Genomic DNA, 17,409 nt, shown 5'->3' on the forward strand with positions numbered 1-17,409 from the left:
GTCATTTTTTGACATGAGAACTTACCAAATATTTAGCTGAATGGCGAGAACAGCTTCCACAGGTCGTTCCTGGTCCTTGGTCAGCAAAGTCAATTGTAACTTATCCACCGCTGCTTTGTCTGAGATCAGGTAACTCCGCACCGCCTGTGGACCTTCCTGTTCTGTATGGCTCATGATCACACCTTGTTACCAATTGGGAACTCTGGATTAAAAGAAACTACAAGGGAATCGCTACTGCAGACCTATTAGAGGAAATATTTAGAGCTGCCTCATGGTCTTCTACTGTGAAGTTTTAACCATGAAGGTTGGGACACATTGAGAGAGTTTGTCTGGAAGTAATTCCTTTCTGAATCTTTTTTTTTTCTGTACCTCATTATTTTTACCCCCTATTCCCTCCTGTCTTTGTGTGTTTTTAGACAGCCACTTGCCCAGACAGTACTGCCTTAAGAATCCAAAGCATCTGTGTAAGACACAAGCAAACGAAGATGATAATGTTCTTACTACAGTAACTTCTGTTTAGCTGGCCACTGCGATTCTGCGCACAGACATAATCTGCACAAGCTTCTTATACCTTGGAAATACTAGTGTTGGCCTTGCATCAGTGGTAGCTCTCATGCCTCTGAGTCAGAAGGTCATGGGTTCAAGCTTCCTCCAGGACACTGACGCACAACCTCTGCTAATACTTCAGTATGACAGTGACAGTGCTCAATTGCCAAGTGCTGTCTTTTGGATGAGGTGCAAACCAATGCCATGTCTGCTCTCTCGGGTGGCCATAGAAGAACCCATGGCACTACAGGAAACTTTTTTTTTATCCGGCACAGACGGGACCGGCGTGGTGCCAGTTTATCAAAGTCCGGATTACAGAGAGTTATAGTTAAAAGGTACGAGAGCTCGTACACAGCAACAAATCCAGGCTTCCCTGTTGCTTAGCAACAGCTGCAAGAAGCCCGACCACAGACCAAGCGTCCCTGTTGCTTAGCAACAAGTGCAGGAACCTCCGATTACACAGCCAAGAATCAAGAAACAGCCACTAATATAAAGAAAAACTTAACTGAACCTACTCCTGAATTTTGCCGGTTAAGCGAGATTTCCGGTTGTGTGGGTGCCGGTAAATCGCGAGTTTCCTGTATTTGAAGAGTAGTAGGGGCCCTATCTCGGTTTCCTGGCCATCAATTGTCTCTCGGCCAGAATAACTTTGATTAGCTGATCGTTTGTCTTATTGGGGTTTGTGGGACCTTGCTGTGCGCAAATTGGCTACCTTGTTTGCCTACATTACAACCGTGACTACACTTCAAAAATATTTCATTGGCTGTGTAGCGCTTTGGGATGTCCTGAGGCCTTGAAAGGTGCTAAATAAATGCAAGTATTTTTTATTCAACTTACTAATTTCTAGATTACCAATTATTTTAAACTGACTTGCTCATTGGCAGAATGCACATAGATAGGGCTTTACACATGTAGATATCACATAAGCATTACATGAATTCTTAAAATCTTACGATGACCTGCACAAGTACAGATTAAAACTCTAGTATTTTGTTTGTGAAAGAATTTAAAAAGGGGGTTACTATGACTTCCATTCCCATTTTGGTGAGTCCTAACAATTTATATGTTTGATTCTGCGGCTTCAAGTCAGATTTATTTAAACAAGGTTGTTCAATTCTACTCTCATGTAAATTTGCCTTACTCTTTCTAATTTCAGATGATAATTTGAAGAAACTGAATCAATCAAATTGCTCAGAACAAAATTTCAAAATCTTTTTGGCCACATTTGTTTTCTCTGACTCAAAACTTTCTATGTCAAAGGAGGTTCATAACAATGTTTTAAGAAGACATGGCTCACAACATGATTATAAAAATCCCTTTCTTGTCCGAGTACCTTCGTTAATGTTTTAACCATGGGAGCTCATTCACTCGACTGAAGTCTAGGGTTGGAGTTGGTATTCCTCCCAAAGCCATCATTCTGCCAGCTGAAGAGAGTAAACAAGTAAACCTATGTCTGCAATTCCCAGGTTGCCATAGTCTGAGCGTGTGCAGCATTAAATTCTCCAACATGATCCATATGATGCTGCACTGGGTCTTTTAGCAGATGACGACAAATTGGGTTTGTTTTTTCCAAGTTATTTCAAAACAGGCTTGAAAATAAATTTAAAACCCCTTTTCAAGTAAAGGTTCACAGAAAAACTCTTTTCTGGTACTTTTGTTTTACTGCTCAAAGAGAAATTGAGATTGTAACACCAGTTTTTAAAATTTCAGTCCTAGAATTTGAAAACAGCAATCGTTACATAAAGATTTATTTGTTTCCAGCTGCCGTGAGTAAGGACACACTAAATATTTTCCTGCAACCAAAGAGCACTTGCTTCAATGGCCCGGATTTTGCAGTCAGCGGCCAACGAGCTGCGCTAGCCGTTCATTACACTTGCCCACAGACTTTCTGTGGGCTTTTGCACCAGAACTTAGTGATCAGAAATCCAAAACAGCACAGCGCCCTCTACAGGGGATTTGAGACATGTCTGAACCGGGCAAGCAGCTGTGTATCTCCTTAACCAATCAGATTGAAGAATCCTTACTGAGACACACAGTCTAAACCAGGAAGTGTGAGTTAGAATAATTAATCCAATGCCAAATCACGTACAGAAAACAAAATAGAGAGGGGAAAGAAAGATGGGATTGAGAGACAAAGAAAAAGTTTTTTAAAAAAAGATTTAAATTTTTACATTTTTTAAAAAATCTCCAACAATAATTAAAATCTGTAGGAATGTGACTCCACACTTGTAAAAGTTAATTTTCAGTGCCAGAGGTGTTGGTTGGCAGTACTTAAGATTTACTAAGCTGTTAAATTCACATACACTTGAATGGACAAGCCCTAACGTTTCCTGGCGTGTTTAGTGGGTATCTCCCACGCAAGCACCCTACTTGATACCCTTCCACCTATTTGAAAACAGAGTCTTTCAGCAAAAAGCCATTCTCGCGCAGCTTCTGGAGGAACAAGGCAGCCCGGACAGCAACTCCCTGATTGCTGCGTTTAACTGCACATATGCGGTCGCCGGAAGTTGCTGTCCGATTTACTCTTTAATAACAGTGAGCGCTGATAGCCTCGCGGTTATTTCTACCGCAAAATCCAGGCCATTGTCTTTAAGCAGAATTCTTAAGATAATGTGCACCCCACTCTCATTTCCTTTTGCTTCAGAGGGGCTGAGAGTTCTGATGAAGGGTCACCAACTCGAAATGTTAACTCTTTCTCTCTCTCAATGCTGAGTGTTTGCAGCATTTTCTTTTGTTATTTCAGATTTCCAGCATCCGCAGTATTTTGCTATTATATGGCTGAGATGTTTGGAGCACCTTTTTTTGTTCATACTGAGAATGTAAATTTTTTTTTACAGATTCATTTATGCAGCTGTGCTATTTATCCCACTGCAGTAAGGAAAACTCTAATTTATTTTACTGGAACTTATCAACAAATGCTTGCTCCAGTATCTCTGCATAACATTCTTAAACACTTTTTTTTTCCCACTGAAATGTATACCCAATCCCTTTTTTCACACCACAGCACCTTGCAATAGCTTAACCTATGACTCACATTGAGCACTGCACGAGAGATCCCGTAGTGGTATCGTGGAAAGAAGGACACATTTCCTCTCTGTTGCATTTCTTGTCCGGTGGACTTTGTCAAACTGAAATTTGCTGTGACACACTTAGCAGGGGGTTGGGGGGGGCGGGGTGGTGGGTGGAGGAGGGGGAGATGAAGAATCAGAAATGGAAAATACCAGAGCCTCGTACCTGATTTTTTTTAAATAAATACAGCGGCAGTCATTTGGAATATACAGAAAATATTGAAGTCTGCCGCCTCTTAATTGCTTTTACCAACTACACTTCAAACCAAGGTTCTGACTTGCATTCCAATTAGCAGTTAAACGCTGAATAAACTCACCCAATGTTTACCCAACAGCTGCTAGATTTGTGGTCTTCACAGAATCACAGAAACCCCACAGTGCAGATAGAGGCCATTTCGGCCCATCGAGCCTGCACCGACACATATCCCACCCGATCCCCGTAACCCCTACACCAACACATATCCCACCCTATCCCCGTAACCCCACGTATTTAATCCCCCTAACATTAAGGGTCAATTTATCATAGCCAATCAACCTAACCCGCACATCTTTGGACTGTGGGAGGAAACCGGAGCACCCGGAGGAAACCCACACAAACACTGGGAAAATGTGCAAACTCCACATAGTCACCCGAGGCCAGATTCGAACCCGGGTCCCTGGCGCTGTGAGGCAACAGTGCTAACCACTATGCCACCGTGATGCCTGAAAGTACTGTTTTACTTTACCAGCAAGATAATATATTGTGCATTACATAGGATAATACTTCTGTCCCTATAAGACAATGTAACATCTCGCCATGAGCAATGCCACGGAAGATCTGCCAGTAATGTATCAAAAACAGCATATCTGTACACAGACGTCACGCTGCAGACGTCCCACTTTGTCACAGATGTAAAACAACCTTAAAATGCTGGGTGATCTGACCTGCATTTCTAATCTCCAGCCTGTAACCGATGAGTGCATTCCAGTTTGAGGCAAGTGATCTGAACATCTATTTCCCTAATTAATTAGTTTGTTGCTGTAAAGGAGCACAGCTGGGAAGCGGAACAATACATTGTGAATTGTATGGTATAACACTGCTATCCTTATAAAACAGCATTAGCATATCATCCAATTTACTGTGAGCAATCTCATGGGAGAGCGGCTATTATGTCTGATATATGGAAGTAGTTTGAGAAATGCTGGTTTAATGCCTGTTTAAAAAATGTCCTTGGCCTAGGAGAAAAAAGAAAATGATCACGAGTCGAGCAAGAATGCTGCATTAATTTGATTGTTGAGATGCAGAGTGCCATTAACACTTCCTGTCTTTGCAGCATGTCTGTGTGGATTGTAAGAAGAATTTCTGTACAGCCTGTTCAGTCCAACCTGAGGACAGTCCTAAAATGTGCCACACTTGCCAGAGATTCCGTGCCACTGACTTCCAGCGAAGGGAGCTGATGAAACTAAAAGTGAAAGACTTGCGTGACTACCTCCAACTACATGAAATTTCAATGGAGATGTGCAGAGAGAAATCTGATCTAGTAGACCTGGTACTAGGACAGCAACCTCAGTCCGTCCCAACCAGTCACATGCACATTCCTGTTTATAGGGTGGACATGTCTGAGCAACAGTCCTTCATACCAGATATACACACAGGGACAACAGCATCTACCTCACATGATGCTCCGCCACCGTATGGAGCAACCAGCCAAAATAACCCAGGACAGCCTCGGGAAACAAACCTGGTATATATATTTTATAAATCTATGAAAACTGCATAGTAGTCATACAAGGCGACTTTTTAAAAAGTTGATTGTGTGTCTGTGATGTTGAACTTTATAATTTTGTATCAGTGGTAGGGGGGAAGAAATTACAATTGAGTCATATTGGTCACTTGACTGTCTTGTAAATAAAGTAATCAATTATTTTGAGGTTCCTGTTAGCTCCTCAGTAATATAGCTATTTGTGACATTTGAGTAGCTTTTAGTGCATTCTTAAGTGTTGCAGTGCATGAGATGCAAACAAACAAAGTCAGCCAGCAAGATAAGAATCTGAATCTGATGGAAGTCTGAGTACGTGTATCCAGCATAGACATCTACAGAAACCAATTTCCCACTTTCTCAAATTCTTATTGCAATAAAACATTACCTACAACCTATTAAATGACAGAGCAATGAGGATGTATGCTCAAACCAATTTCACAAAGGTTATAGTTGCAAAGAGGAAATGACTCGTGTCTATATTATTTCTGGGTTTGGCATCTAATACAGAAATTAAGAACTTCCTTTGTTAAAATAACATAGTGACGTCAGAAAATGCTGGAAAAACTCAGCAGGCCCGGCAACATCTGTGGAGAGAAAATAAAATTGACATTTCGGGTCAAACCCTTTTTCAAAACTGGAAAGGAAATGAAATCGATCGAAAGGCAGGGCTGGGAGAGAACAAAAGAGAAGAGACATTAAGAGGCATTCAAAACGAGACGAGATGGTGATAGGACAAGTGGAGACAAAAGACGGCTCCAGATTAGGTGTGAAATGTGCTGGCAGAATGGGAGACAGCTGCCATGTGGGAGAGAAAAAAAAGGGGGGTGGGGGGGAGGGCCAAAACAAAGATGTGGATAAAATATAAGCAAAAATGTAATGGGGGTCGAGGTTATGATCTGAAATTGTTGAACTCGATGTTGAGTCCGGAAGGCTGTAAAGTGCCTAATCGGAAGATGAGGTGCTGTTCCTCGAGTTTACGTTGAGCTTCTGTGGAACAATGCAAGAGCCCGAGTACAGTGAGGTCTGAGTGGGAATGGGCCGGTGAATTCAAGTGACAGGCGACCGGAAGCTCGGGGTCACCCTTACGGACTGAAGAGGTATTCCGCAAAGCGGTCACCCAATCTGCGTTTGGTCTCCCCAGTGTAGAGGAGACCACATCGTGAGCAGCGAATACAGTATACTAGATTGCAAGAAGTACAAGTAAATCGCTGTTTCACCTGGAAGGGGTATTTGGGGCCCTGGACAGTGGGAAGGGGGGAGGTATAAGGGCAGGTGTTGCATCTCCTGCGCTTGCACGGGAAGGTGCCGGGCGAAGGAGAAGGGGTGATGTGCATGATAGAGAAGTGGACTAGGGTGTCTCGGAGGGAGCAGTCCCTACGGAATGCTGAAAGGGGAGGGGAAGGGAAGATGCGTTTGGTGGTGGGATGATCCGTTGAATGTGGAGGCTGGTGGGGTGAAAGGTGAGGACAAGGGGAACCCTATCGTGGTTCTGGGAGGAAGGGGCAGGGATGAGGGCAGAAGTGCGGGAGATAGAACGGACACGGTCGAGGGCCGTGTCAACCACGGTAGAGGGGAATCCTTGGTTGCGGAAAAAGGAAGACACTGGTGTGGAAGGTGGCATCGTTGGAGCAGATGCGGCGGAGACGGAGAAACTGGGAGAATGGAAGAGTCCTCACAGGAGGCGGGGTGGGAGGAAGTGTAGTCCAGGTAGCTGTGGGATTCAGTGGGCTTGTAGTGAATGTTGGTCAATAACCTATCCCCAGAGATGGAGACTGAGAAGTCGAGGAAGGGAAGGGAAGAGTCGGAGATGGACCATGTGAAGGTGAGGGAAGGGTGGAAATTGGAGGCAAAGTGAATGAAATTGTCTAGTTCGGGGCGAGAGCAGGAAACGGCACCGATACAGTCATCCATGTACCTGAAGAAGAGGTGAGGGAGGGGACCCGAGTAGGACTGGAACAAAGAGTGTTCCACATATCCCACGAAAAGGCAGGCATAGCTAGGACCCATGCGGGTACCCATAGCAACACCTTTGATTTGGAGGAAATGAGTGGAGTCAAAGGAGTAGTTGTTCAATGTGAGAACAAGTTCAGCCAGGCGGAGGAGGGTGGTGGTGGATGGGGCTGGACGGGCCTCTGTTCAAGGAAGAAGCGGAGCACCTTCAGGCCAGCCTGGTGGGGGATGGAGGTGTAGAGGGATTGTACGTCCATGGTGAAAAGGAGGTAGTTGGGGCCTGGAAACTGTTAGTGGCGGAGGGTGTCCGAAGAGTCGCGGATGTAGGTGGGAAGAGACTGGACAAGGGGAGAAAAGATAGTCGAGTTAGGAAGCACGGTGGCATAGTGGTTAGCACTGTTGCCTCACAGCGCCAGGGACCCGGGTTCAAATCCGGCCTCGGGTGACTGTGTGGAGTTTGCACATTCTCCCCGTGTTTGCGTGGGTTTCCTCCGGGCGCTCCGGTTTCCTCCCACAGTCCAAAGATGTGCGGGTTAGGTTGATTGGCCATGATAAAAAAAAATTGGCCCTTAGTGTTGGGGGGGATTAAATACGCGGGGTTACGGGGATAGGGCTTGGGTGGGATGGCTGTCAGTGTAGGGACTGGGTGCTAGGGTTTGGATGATCAGCCATGATCTCGTTGAATGGCGGAGCAGGCTCAGAGGGCCAAATGGCCTACTCCTGCTCCTATCTTCTATGTTTCTATAAGTTCCGTGGGGCATGAACAGGCTGAAACGATGGGTCTACCAGGGCAGTCCTGTTTGTGGATCTTGGGAAGGAGGTAGAAGCGGGCTGTGCGGGGTTGGGGAACTATGAGGTTGGTGGCCACGGGGGGAAGATCGCCAGAGGAGATGAGGTCAGTGACAGTCTTGGAAACGGTGGTTTAATGTTCGATAGTGGGGTCATGGTCCAGGGGGAGGTAGGAGGAGGTGTCGGAGACCTCGGCCCCCATTACATTTTTGCTTATTTTATCCACATCTTTGTTTTGGCCCTCCCCCCCCCCCCCCACCCTTTTTTTCTCTCCCACATGGCAGCTGTCTCCCATTCTGCCAGAACATTTCACACCTAATCTGGAGCGGTCTTTTGTCTCCACTAGTCCTATCGCCATCTCGTCTGGTTTTGAATACCTCTTAATGTCTCTTCACTTCTTTTGTTCTCTCCCAGCCCTGCCTTTCGATCGATTTCATTTCCTTTCCAGTTTTGAAAAAGGGTTAGACCTGAAATGTCGACTCTATTTTCTCTCCACGGATGTTGCCTGGCCTGCTGAGTTTTTCCAGCATTTTCTGTTGTTATTTCGGATTTCCAGCATCTGCAGTATTTTGCTATCGTAATAGTAGTGACGTCTGTTAGGTTCACTGGGAAACCCTTAGCAGTCTACTCAAATAATATGAACTGGTTACATATACATTATCAATTTTTTTTTTTTACTCTGTTGTGTAGAAATTGAAATTGAACTCGTTAGAAATGATGTGTTGGCCACGTATATAATCTTTCAATATTAGTCATGAACTTTCATCTTAATCAATTTAGTTTTCACTTTGTTGACCATTTTAGAATATGAATGTGATGCAGTTTTGAATTACTGAGTTAATTCCTCTTGTCTATACATACACAGGTGCACGCAGAAGTGACAGGAGAAAGTCAGCATGAGTCTGTGGCACAAATGGAGGATGAGACCGAGGTATGTTGCATCTTTACTCCTGGTGCCACAATGTAGTTCTCTTGTTTCTGGAATTCTGTTTGCGACCAACGATGATGTTTTTGGAAGTCAATCAGTAATGTGCCGAGAGTACTATGTTGACCATATTTTCAGTCAAAAATAGTCTCTCTTTATTGAGTGAGGTCAATTATACTCAGTCCCACAGACCAGTTCTTCACAGAGCATGATGTTAGTGGTGTTACAAAATGGCTAACCCTTAAACTTGGGTAACTCTGGAAAATTCCAATCACCTTGAGCTAATCATTTTCTACATTTTTTTTTTTTAGCTTGCATGCTAAAATGATCCTAATATAAAGTTACTGTCGTTAATAGCTTTATTACTGTAATAACCCTATATAACGAAATCATTTTATTTGTGCTGGCTCTGTCTTTCCTTATTCTGTGATTTCTCATTTTTACCAAGTCTCTCTATTCAAACTTTATTTTTTTATCATATATAAATTTATTTTCCTTTTTTTAAACTTCTGCATGCCTATTTATGCCTGCCAGCTGGGTTCCACTGACCATTTTTGAGGTGGAAGCATGTTTTGAAATAAAAATGGTCACTGGCTGCAAAGGTCAATTTTTAGCTGCTAAAGGTATGGAGCTCTGAAGTTTGACGAGGTTGTGTCATAAGACGCAATCAGATCAATTCTTGATGTGATTTTTGTACATCAAAATGAAGAGTGCTACCGCAGGTTAAGTTAGCTCCTCCATAGTGCCAGTGGACCGGAATGAGGGGGCTCATCCGTGGCATACTAGGGGTGCTGCAACTCATTTAGTGGTCATGACCAATGTTTCCTCTCTTTTTTGTACTGAGTGGGCCACAAACTCCTTTGAGCGTGACTTTTTCATCCGTGGGAAAATTTTACTACAACAGCTACCACTTAAAAGCATATACAGGAGACTTTGGTTTATCCGGAGGTTGTATGTCCGGAAACCCCGATCTACCGGCAGAAATCAGGAGCTGTTTTGTTAGGTTTTTTTTCTTCTCGTGGCTTTTTTTTCAACAGTCAGGCTCTGGAAAGTCTCTCTGAAGCTGTTGCTAAGCTACAGAGACGCTTCCAAGGTACAGGCCGACTGTTTAGAAGCTGTTGCTAAGCAACAGTGTTTGTTGTCAGATACGGAGATGAAAACCTCCGTATGCTTCAACATTAACGCTGGTATGTCCGGCAGTTTTGATAGATCGGCAACAGCTCGGTCCCGTTGGTGCCGGATATAACAAAGTTTCCTGTATACAGTAATGCCATATTGCCATTGCCACCTCACCGTCTCAAATCATGAGACGATCAGACAAGGTTCGATACAAGTTTAACATAACTTCTCTGCTTTTGAATTCCATTCCACTAGAAATGAGCCCCAGTGCTTTATTTGCACTTTTATGGCTTTTTTTAACCTGCGTTGCTACTTTTAATGATTTGTGAATCTATACCCCTAGATCCCTTTGCACCTCTACCCCATTTAGACTCTTATTTTCCAGGAGTAGGTAACCTCCTTATTCCTCCTTCCAAAATGCACCCCCTCACACTTACCTAATATTGAAATTCATTTGTCATTTACGGTTTGTTTATGGTAGAATTAATTAAAAGCTTTTAGTTTGTCATGTGCAAACTATTAATTTTTTTTTTTTTGTCAGAAATGACTGGGATATAAAAGAACTGCATAATAATGCATTAACACTTCGGAAACCTCACTGTTACACGGTTACGCATCAACAAACAATCCAAAAGCAACTCATTTAGTGGTCATGAGCTGAAAGAGGCATATCTATTCATGCAATTAATATTAATTTTAAAGTTTTCAACGTATTAGCCCATCCCTCATGTCATTATAGCAATGGCTGCACAAGCAGCAGTAGCAGAGGCTTTCCTATGGTGCTGACATGCTGTACGTCTACATAAGTAATTAGAATATTAATCACAATGCAACCAGACAACCAACAAATATAAAGTGCTTTAATCTCCTATTTCAAACATTTATACCAATTGAAATTGTACATTATCAGTTTAATCAAAGTTTTTTCTGTGTCTTTCTCAATAAATAAATAGTGGTTTCTTCTAAAGTAGCTTTCTACACTTTTTATACATCATTACATAACTCTTGTTTTTACTACTGTAACCACTAAATGTTTAAGAGGAAATCTCTCTTAACCGGCAAAATTCAGGAGTAGGTTCAGGTAAGTTTTACTATATATTAGTGGCCGTGTAACCGGGGTTCCTGCACCTGCGGCCGTGCAACAGGGACTCCTGGATCTGTGGCCGTGTAACCAGGACTCCTGCACAACTGCCGTGTAACCGGGGCTCCTGCACCTGTGGCCATGTACGGGGCTCTCGTACCTTGATAAGTATACACCTCTGTAATCCAGACTTTTTGATCAACCGGCACCACGCCGTGCCATCGGTGCCGGATTTAAAAAAAAGTGTTTCCTGTATTTACATTATTCCTGGGACTTGTTCGGAGTATAGAACGACAGACAAAATAAAACGGTTTGTGTTTTTCCCCTTTTTTAGTTCTCTTCCTAAACGTCTTAATACTTTTTATTGACTTTAAAAAAAAATATGCATCTCCTACAAATGATCCTCTGCCCTCCCCCTCCTCAACAGTAGGTTGCATGTGTGTTTAAGTCGATCATTCAAAATCAAAATCAAACATTGAGAAATTTCAATTTTAAAACATTGTAAGTAAATCAGAGCCTCTTTAAAAGCGTTTGGACTTCACGATCTGGTTGAAATTTGTTTAGATGAGGAAATTGATTTTTGCTTGTTTCTTCCAAAAACACATTTGAAATTTGGGGGGAGAAAAAGTGTTTTTAACACTCATTTTGAGAAAAGTTCATTAAAAATCTAAATTCTTTCAAGTCTCATTGCAGCTTTGATGGAAGAAGTTGCTCCAAGTTTCTCGCTCCCTCTTCAACGCTGTCATTAAACATACAACAAAAAAAACCTCTAATTCCAAATGAAGCTCAAATAAGAAGTGAATAAAGTGGTTAAATTTCCTAAGATGGCGGTGAGGTTATCTAGCCCCAGCCTTGGCAATCAGTTGGGATCAGTTTTGGAGAAGTTGTTTCCTCTCTCTCTGCTGCCATTCCCTTCGTCTCTCACAGACTTTGAGGTATAAACAGGGGCACAAACTTTTTCCCCTCTCTCATAACAACATGATTTAAATAACACTGATAACTTTCAAAAAGGGGACAACACGTGGCAAAATTTAACTGGAACTTACCACAGGACATTAAACATCACTTTCTTGTATTTTTTTCCGGCTTTAAACAATTTTCCGAATTAAAAAAAAAATTTCACCACGGGCCTAAAAATTGTTTGCTTCAGCCTCCTTCCAGTGGCCATTGTACATGTGCTGCGCCTCCATCTGTGTTGTTCCACAGTGTGATCACTGCTCAGTCCCTGGCAATGGACTACATGTGCCTGGACCCTCGCGCCTCTCTCTCTCTCTCTCTCTGAGGCTCCGGACCGTAGCGAGTTCCAATGCATAGGCACTGGCACTCTTTATAAGCGCATCGCCACTCGCCATGGCTCCCAGCACCGCATCGGCATTCGCCAGCCATTTGTATTGATTTGTATGTGGGTTCAATGACGACACATTCATGAAAGAGCTTGTCTTTTTATCTAAGGTATGTTCAACTCATTTAACAGCATTACAGGAGACACCATCTTAGAAATCCAACTAAAACTAAACTCTGCCTCTGTCACATGCCCTCTGCTGGTAAGGCATCATAATCAAACAGGCAAATACCATCACTATTTGCTGATATCATTACATCTCCCTTTCTTAAAACAAAAGTATTTTACTTTTATCTAACAACATGTTTTCTTTGTATTACTCTGCATTTTAACTGTAACACTTAATGAACTTACATTATCATTATGTTTGATTATGATGCCTGCTTGATTATTTATGCCTGACCAGCAGAGGGCATGTGACAGGCAGAGTTTAGTTTTAGTTTCGTTTTAGATGGATCTCTAAGATGGTGTCTCCTGTAATGCTGTTAAATGAGTTGAACATACCTTAGATAAAAAGACAAGCTCTCATGAATGTGTCGTCATTGAACCCACATACAAATCAATACAGGTAGACTACCCTTTATCCGAACTTCCGAAAACCGAAACCCTCTAAAAACCAAAGGTTTTTTCGTTCAGCGTAAGTCGTGCGCACGACATGACCAGAGTGGCGCACGACTTACGCTGAGCAGAGGGTCAGCGTAAGTCGTGCGCACGACCCCCCGCCAACCCCCCCCCCCCCCCCCGCCGACCCACCTTCCGAAATTTTCCGAAAACCGAAACACGGTTGATCCCGAGGTTTTCGGATAAAGGATAGTCTACCTGTACAGGCAAATACCATCACTATTTGCTGATATCATTACACCGTTCACATTCTCAGTGGCTGAGGGCTCAGGCCTATAGCTGTTTCCAGCACACAGGCGCCGAAGCCCGCTCCTGCCTGTGGGACGCGATTGAAAAGAGCGCCTGCGCGCTGGAGCCCGCTCCAGCGAAACTGCACAGCCTGCAACACCTGGTGCGTGGCAGCCTCGCGGTAATTGCGCAGCTTAGTGGGAACAATGGTCATGACTACCTGTCTTTGAGGCTGACTACTCTCCATGCAAATGTTCATCAATTTGTTTGGGGGAGTCAACACATCTTGCAGATTTTTCTGTAACTGCTTGTTAATGACCATCGCAGTTTAGAGCATTGATGTTAATTAATCTTAAGTACTATGTTACAATTCAGGCTTTATAAATACTGTTTCCTTTCAGTAGTTGCACTATACTGTCCAAAAATGATCCGCATTCCTTGTGATCTAGGCGTGTATGTCTTGGTTTGCAGGGCCCAGGATCAGTAATCCTATTTTGCAGTAATTCTGTGTGCACTGTAATTTATTTAGGATTCCCACGATGTTTCCTGTTGATACCCGTATCCTAACTTGCACCAAGTCCTGTACACCCACTACCTCTGTGCGCACTGACCTACATTAACTCCCGATCCGGCAATGCCTTGATTTTAAAATTCTTATCCTTCTGTTCAAATCCCCCCCATGGCCTTGCCCCTCCCTATCTCTATAACCTCCTCCAGTCCTACAACTCCCCAAGATCTCTGCGCTCCTCCAATTCTGGCCTCTTGCACATCCCGATTTTCATCGCTCCACTATTGGTGGCCGTGCCTTCAGCTGCCTGGGCCCAAAGCTCTGGAATTCCAGACCTAAACCACCCACCTCTCTACCTCGTTCACCCATCACCCCTGTGCTCTCTGACCTACATTGGCTCTCGGTTAAGCAACACAGCAATTTCAAAATTCTCATCCTTGTTTTCAAATCCCCCCATGGCCTCGCCCCTCCCTATCGCCGTAATCTCCTCCAGGCCCACAAACCCGCCCCGAGATATCTGCGCTCCTCTAATTCTGCCCTCCTTGAGCATCCCTGATTATAATCGCTCAACCATTGGTGGTCGTGCCTTCAGCTGCCTGGGCCCTAAGCTCTGGAACTCCCTCCCTAAACCTCTCCGCCTCACTATCTCTCTCTCCTCCTTTAAGACGCTCCTTAAAACCTACCTCTTTGACCAAGCTTTTGGTCATCTACCCTAATTTCTCCTTATATGGCTCGGTGTCAAATTTTTTGTTTTATAATACTCCTGTGAAGCGCATTGGGACGCTTTACAACGTTAAAAGGCGCTATATAAATGCAAGTAGCTGTTGTAGTAACAGTTGCACTTCACCCAATTACCCCTCGATCAAAGAAGGCCTTTATTAATCCTTGATGAAAAGAAGGATTAATTCTCTTCGATAGACGTGTTCTGATAAAAGTAAGAGAAAAATTCACTTCACCCATTTCCTCACCCCAAATTAGATGTCCATAAAATTTGTTTGGTCGAGTTTGGGGAACTTTTAGTACTACGTATAATTGCAGTGCATCAGTGAGTTTTACTGTTACTGTACCTTTTTTATATCTAGTGTGTGGAATAAATGATTAGTTGTTTTTGCATGATATTGTTCACACCATATATATCTCTAATCACTAGCCCTTTTGGTTTTGGTTGCCCTAGTCAATCGATTCAGAGGAGGTAGTAGCTCCAGGCCGGCACCGAGCCTCTCTATCAGACTTGACTCGCGTGGAAGACATTGAAGCTCTCTCAGTGCGTCAGCTAAAAGAAATACTAGCACGGAACTTTGTAAATTACAAAGGGTGTTGTGAAAAGTGGGAGCTGATGGAGAGAGTGACGAGGCTCTACAATGAACAAAAGGACCTTCACAATCAGGGTAAGAGAAGTTCCATATATAGAATCAGATGACTGTGCTTAATAGTTCATTTCATTGTTTGGTATATACCTTTTTTTTTTTCTCCTAATTTCTTTTCTCAGCAGTTGCTGAATCCAGAACACACGACGGTAAGAATCGGCATTATTTTCACTCTGTAACTTTTAAGAAACACTTATGAATAGAAACATAGAAGATAGGAGCAGGTGTAGGCCATTCGGCCCTTCGAGCCTGCTCCACCATTCAATGAGATCATGGCTTATCATCCAATTTCAGTACCCTGTCCCTGCCTTCTCCCCCATATCCCTTGATCCCTTTAGCCTCAAGAAATATATCCAACTCTTTCTTGAATATATTTAATGAACTGGCCTCCACCGCCGTCTGTGGCAGAGAATTCCACAGGTTCACCACTCTCTGGGTGAAGAAATTCCTCCTCATTTCTGTCCTAAATGGCCTACCCCTTATCCTTAGACTATGACCCCTGGTTCTGGACTCCCCGGCCATCAGAAACATCCTTCCTGCTTCTAGTCTGTCCAGACCTGACAGAATTTTATAGGTTTCGATGAAATCCCCTCTCAACCTTCTAAACTCCAGTGAGTATAAGCCCAATCGACACAATCTCTCCTCATACGTCATTCCTGCCATCCCAGGTATCAGCCTGGTGAATCTTCGCTGCACTCCCTCCATGGCAAGAACGTCCTTCCTCCGGTAAGGTGACCAAAACTGCACACAATACTCAAGGTGCGGTCTCACCAAGGCCCTGTACAACTGTAGCAAGACATCCTTGTTCCTGTACTCAAACCCTCTTGCTACGAAGGCCAACATACCATTTGCCGCCTTAACCGCCTGCTGCACCTGCATGCTTACCTTCAGCGACTGGTGCACAATAACACCCAGGTCTCTTTGCACTTCCCCTTCTCTCAATCTATTGCCATTCAAATAATCTGCCTTCCTGTTTTTGCCACCAAAGTGGATAACCTCACATTTATCCACATTATAGTGCATTTGCCATGTTTCTGCCCAATCACCCAACCTGTCCAAATCGTACTGGAGTTTCACGACATCCTCCTCACAGCATACCCTCCCACCCAACTTTGTGTCGTCTGCAAATATGGAGATATTACATCCAATTCCCTCGTCCAGATCATTAATATATATTGTGAACAGCTGGGGTCCTAAGACCGATCCTTGCGGTACCCCACTAGTCACTGCCTGCCACTCGGAAAACGACCCGTTTATTCCAACTCTTTGCTTTCTGTCCGCCAACCAGTTCTCTATCCAAGTCAATACCTTGCCCCCAATCCCATGTGCCTTAATTTTGCACGCTAATCTCTTATGTGGGACCTTATCGAAAGCCTTCTGAAAGTCCAAATACACCACATCCACTGGTTCTCCCTTATCTATTTTACCAGTTACATCCTCAAAAAATTCCAGTAGATTAGTCAAGCATGATTTACCTTTTGTAAATCCATGTTGATTTGTCCGACCCTGTCACTGCTTTCCAAGTGCTCTGCTATTACATCTTTTATAATAGACTCTAGCATTTTCCCCACTACCGCTTTTTCTCTACCACCTTTTTTGAATAGTGGGGTAACATTAGCTACCCTCCAATCCATGGGTACTGTTCCAGAGTCTGTCGAGTTCTGGAAGATGACCAGCAATGCATCTACTATTTCTAGGGCCACTTCCTTAAGTACCCTGGGATGTAGATTATCAGGCCCTGGGGATTTATCGGCCTTCAGTCCCATCAATTTTCCTAACACCATTTCCCTACAAATACTGATTTCTTTCAGTTCCTCCCTTTCATCAGACCCTATGTTCCCCGGCATCTCTGGGAGGTTATTTGTGTCCTCCTTTGTGAAGACAGAACCAAAGTATGAATTTAGTTGGTCTGCCATTTCTTTGTTTCCCATTATAAATTCCCCTGATTCTGACTGTAAGGGACCTACGCTTGACTTCACCAATCTTTTTCTCTTCACATATCTATAAAAGCTTTTACAGTCAGTTTTTATGTTCCCTGCTAGCTTACACTCATTCTATTTTCCCTTTCTTCATTAATCCCTTTGTCCTCCTTTTGTTGACCCCTAAACTGCTCCCAATCCTCA

The 17,409-nt window shown here is 43.5% G+C and overlaps 1 protein-coding gene across 4 annotated transcripts in view; it reads left to right on the top strand.

Annotated features, from left to right (window-relative positions):
* LOC147102055 (E3 ubiquitin-protein ligase rififylin-like) overlaps positions 1–17,409 on the top strand; it is a 102,216-nt gene that overhangs the window by 76,038 nt on the left and 8,769 nt on the right. For 2 of the 4 annotated variants that reach the window (XM_085964206.1, XM_085964207.1), the window contains 4 exons: positions 4,928–5,338; positions 8,961–9,026; positions 15,094–15,307; positions 15,409–15,435. In XM_085964206.1, the coding sequence (XP_085820332.1) occupies positions 4,928–5,338; positions 8,961–9,026; positions 15,094–15,307; positions 15,409–15,435 (718 nt within the window). The remainder of the gene's footprint in view (positions 1–4,927; positions 5,339–8,960; positions 9,027–15,093; positions 15,308–15,408; positions 15,436–17,409) is intronic. The other 2 variants (XM_085964209.1, XM_085964210.1) reach the window with 2 other exon arrangements.

This window comes from Somniosus microcephalus, chromosome 22, assembly GCF_052327205.1.
Source record: "Somniosus microcephalus isolate GS21.2 chromosome 22, FLI_Smic_1.0, whole genome shotgun sequence".
NCBI lineage: Eukaryota > Metazoa > Chordata > Chondrichthyes > Squaliformes > Somniosidae > Somniosus > Somniosus microcephalus.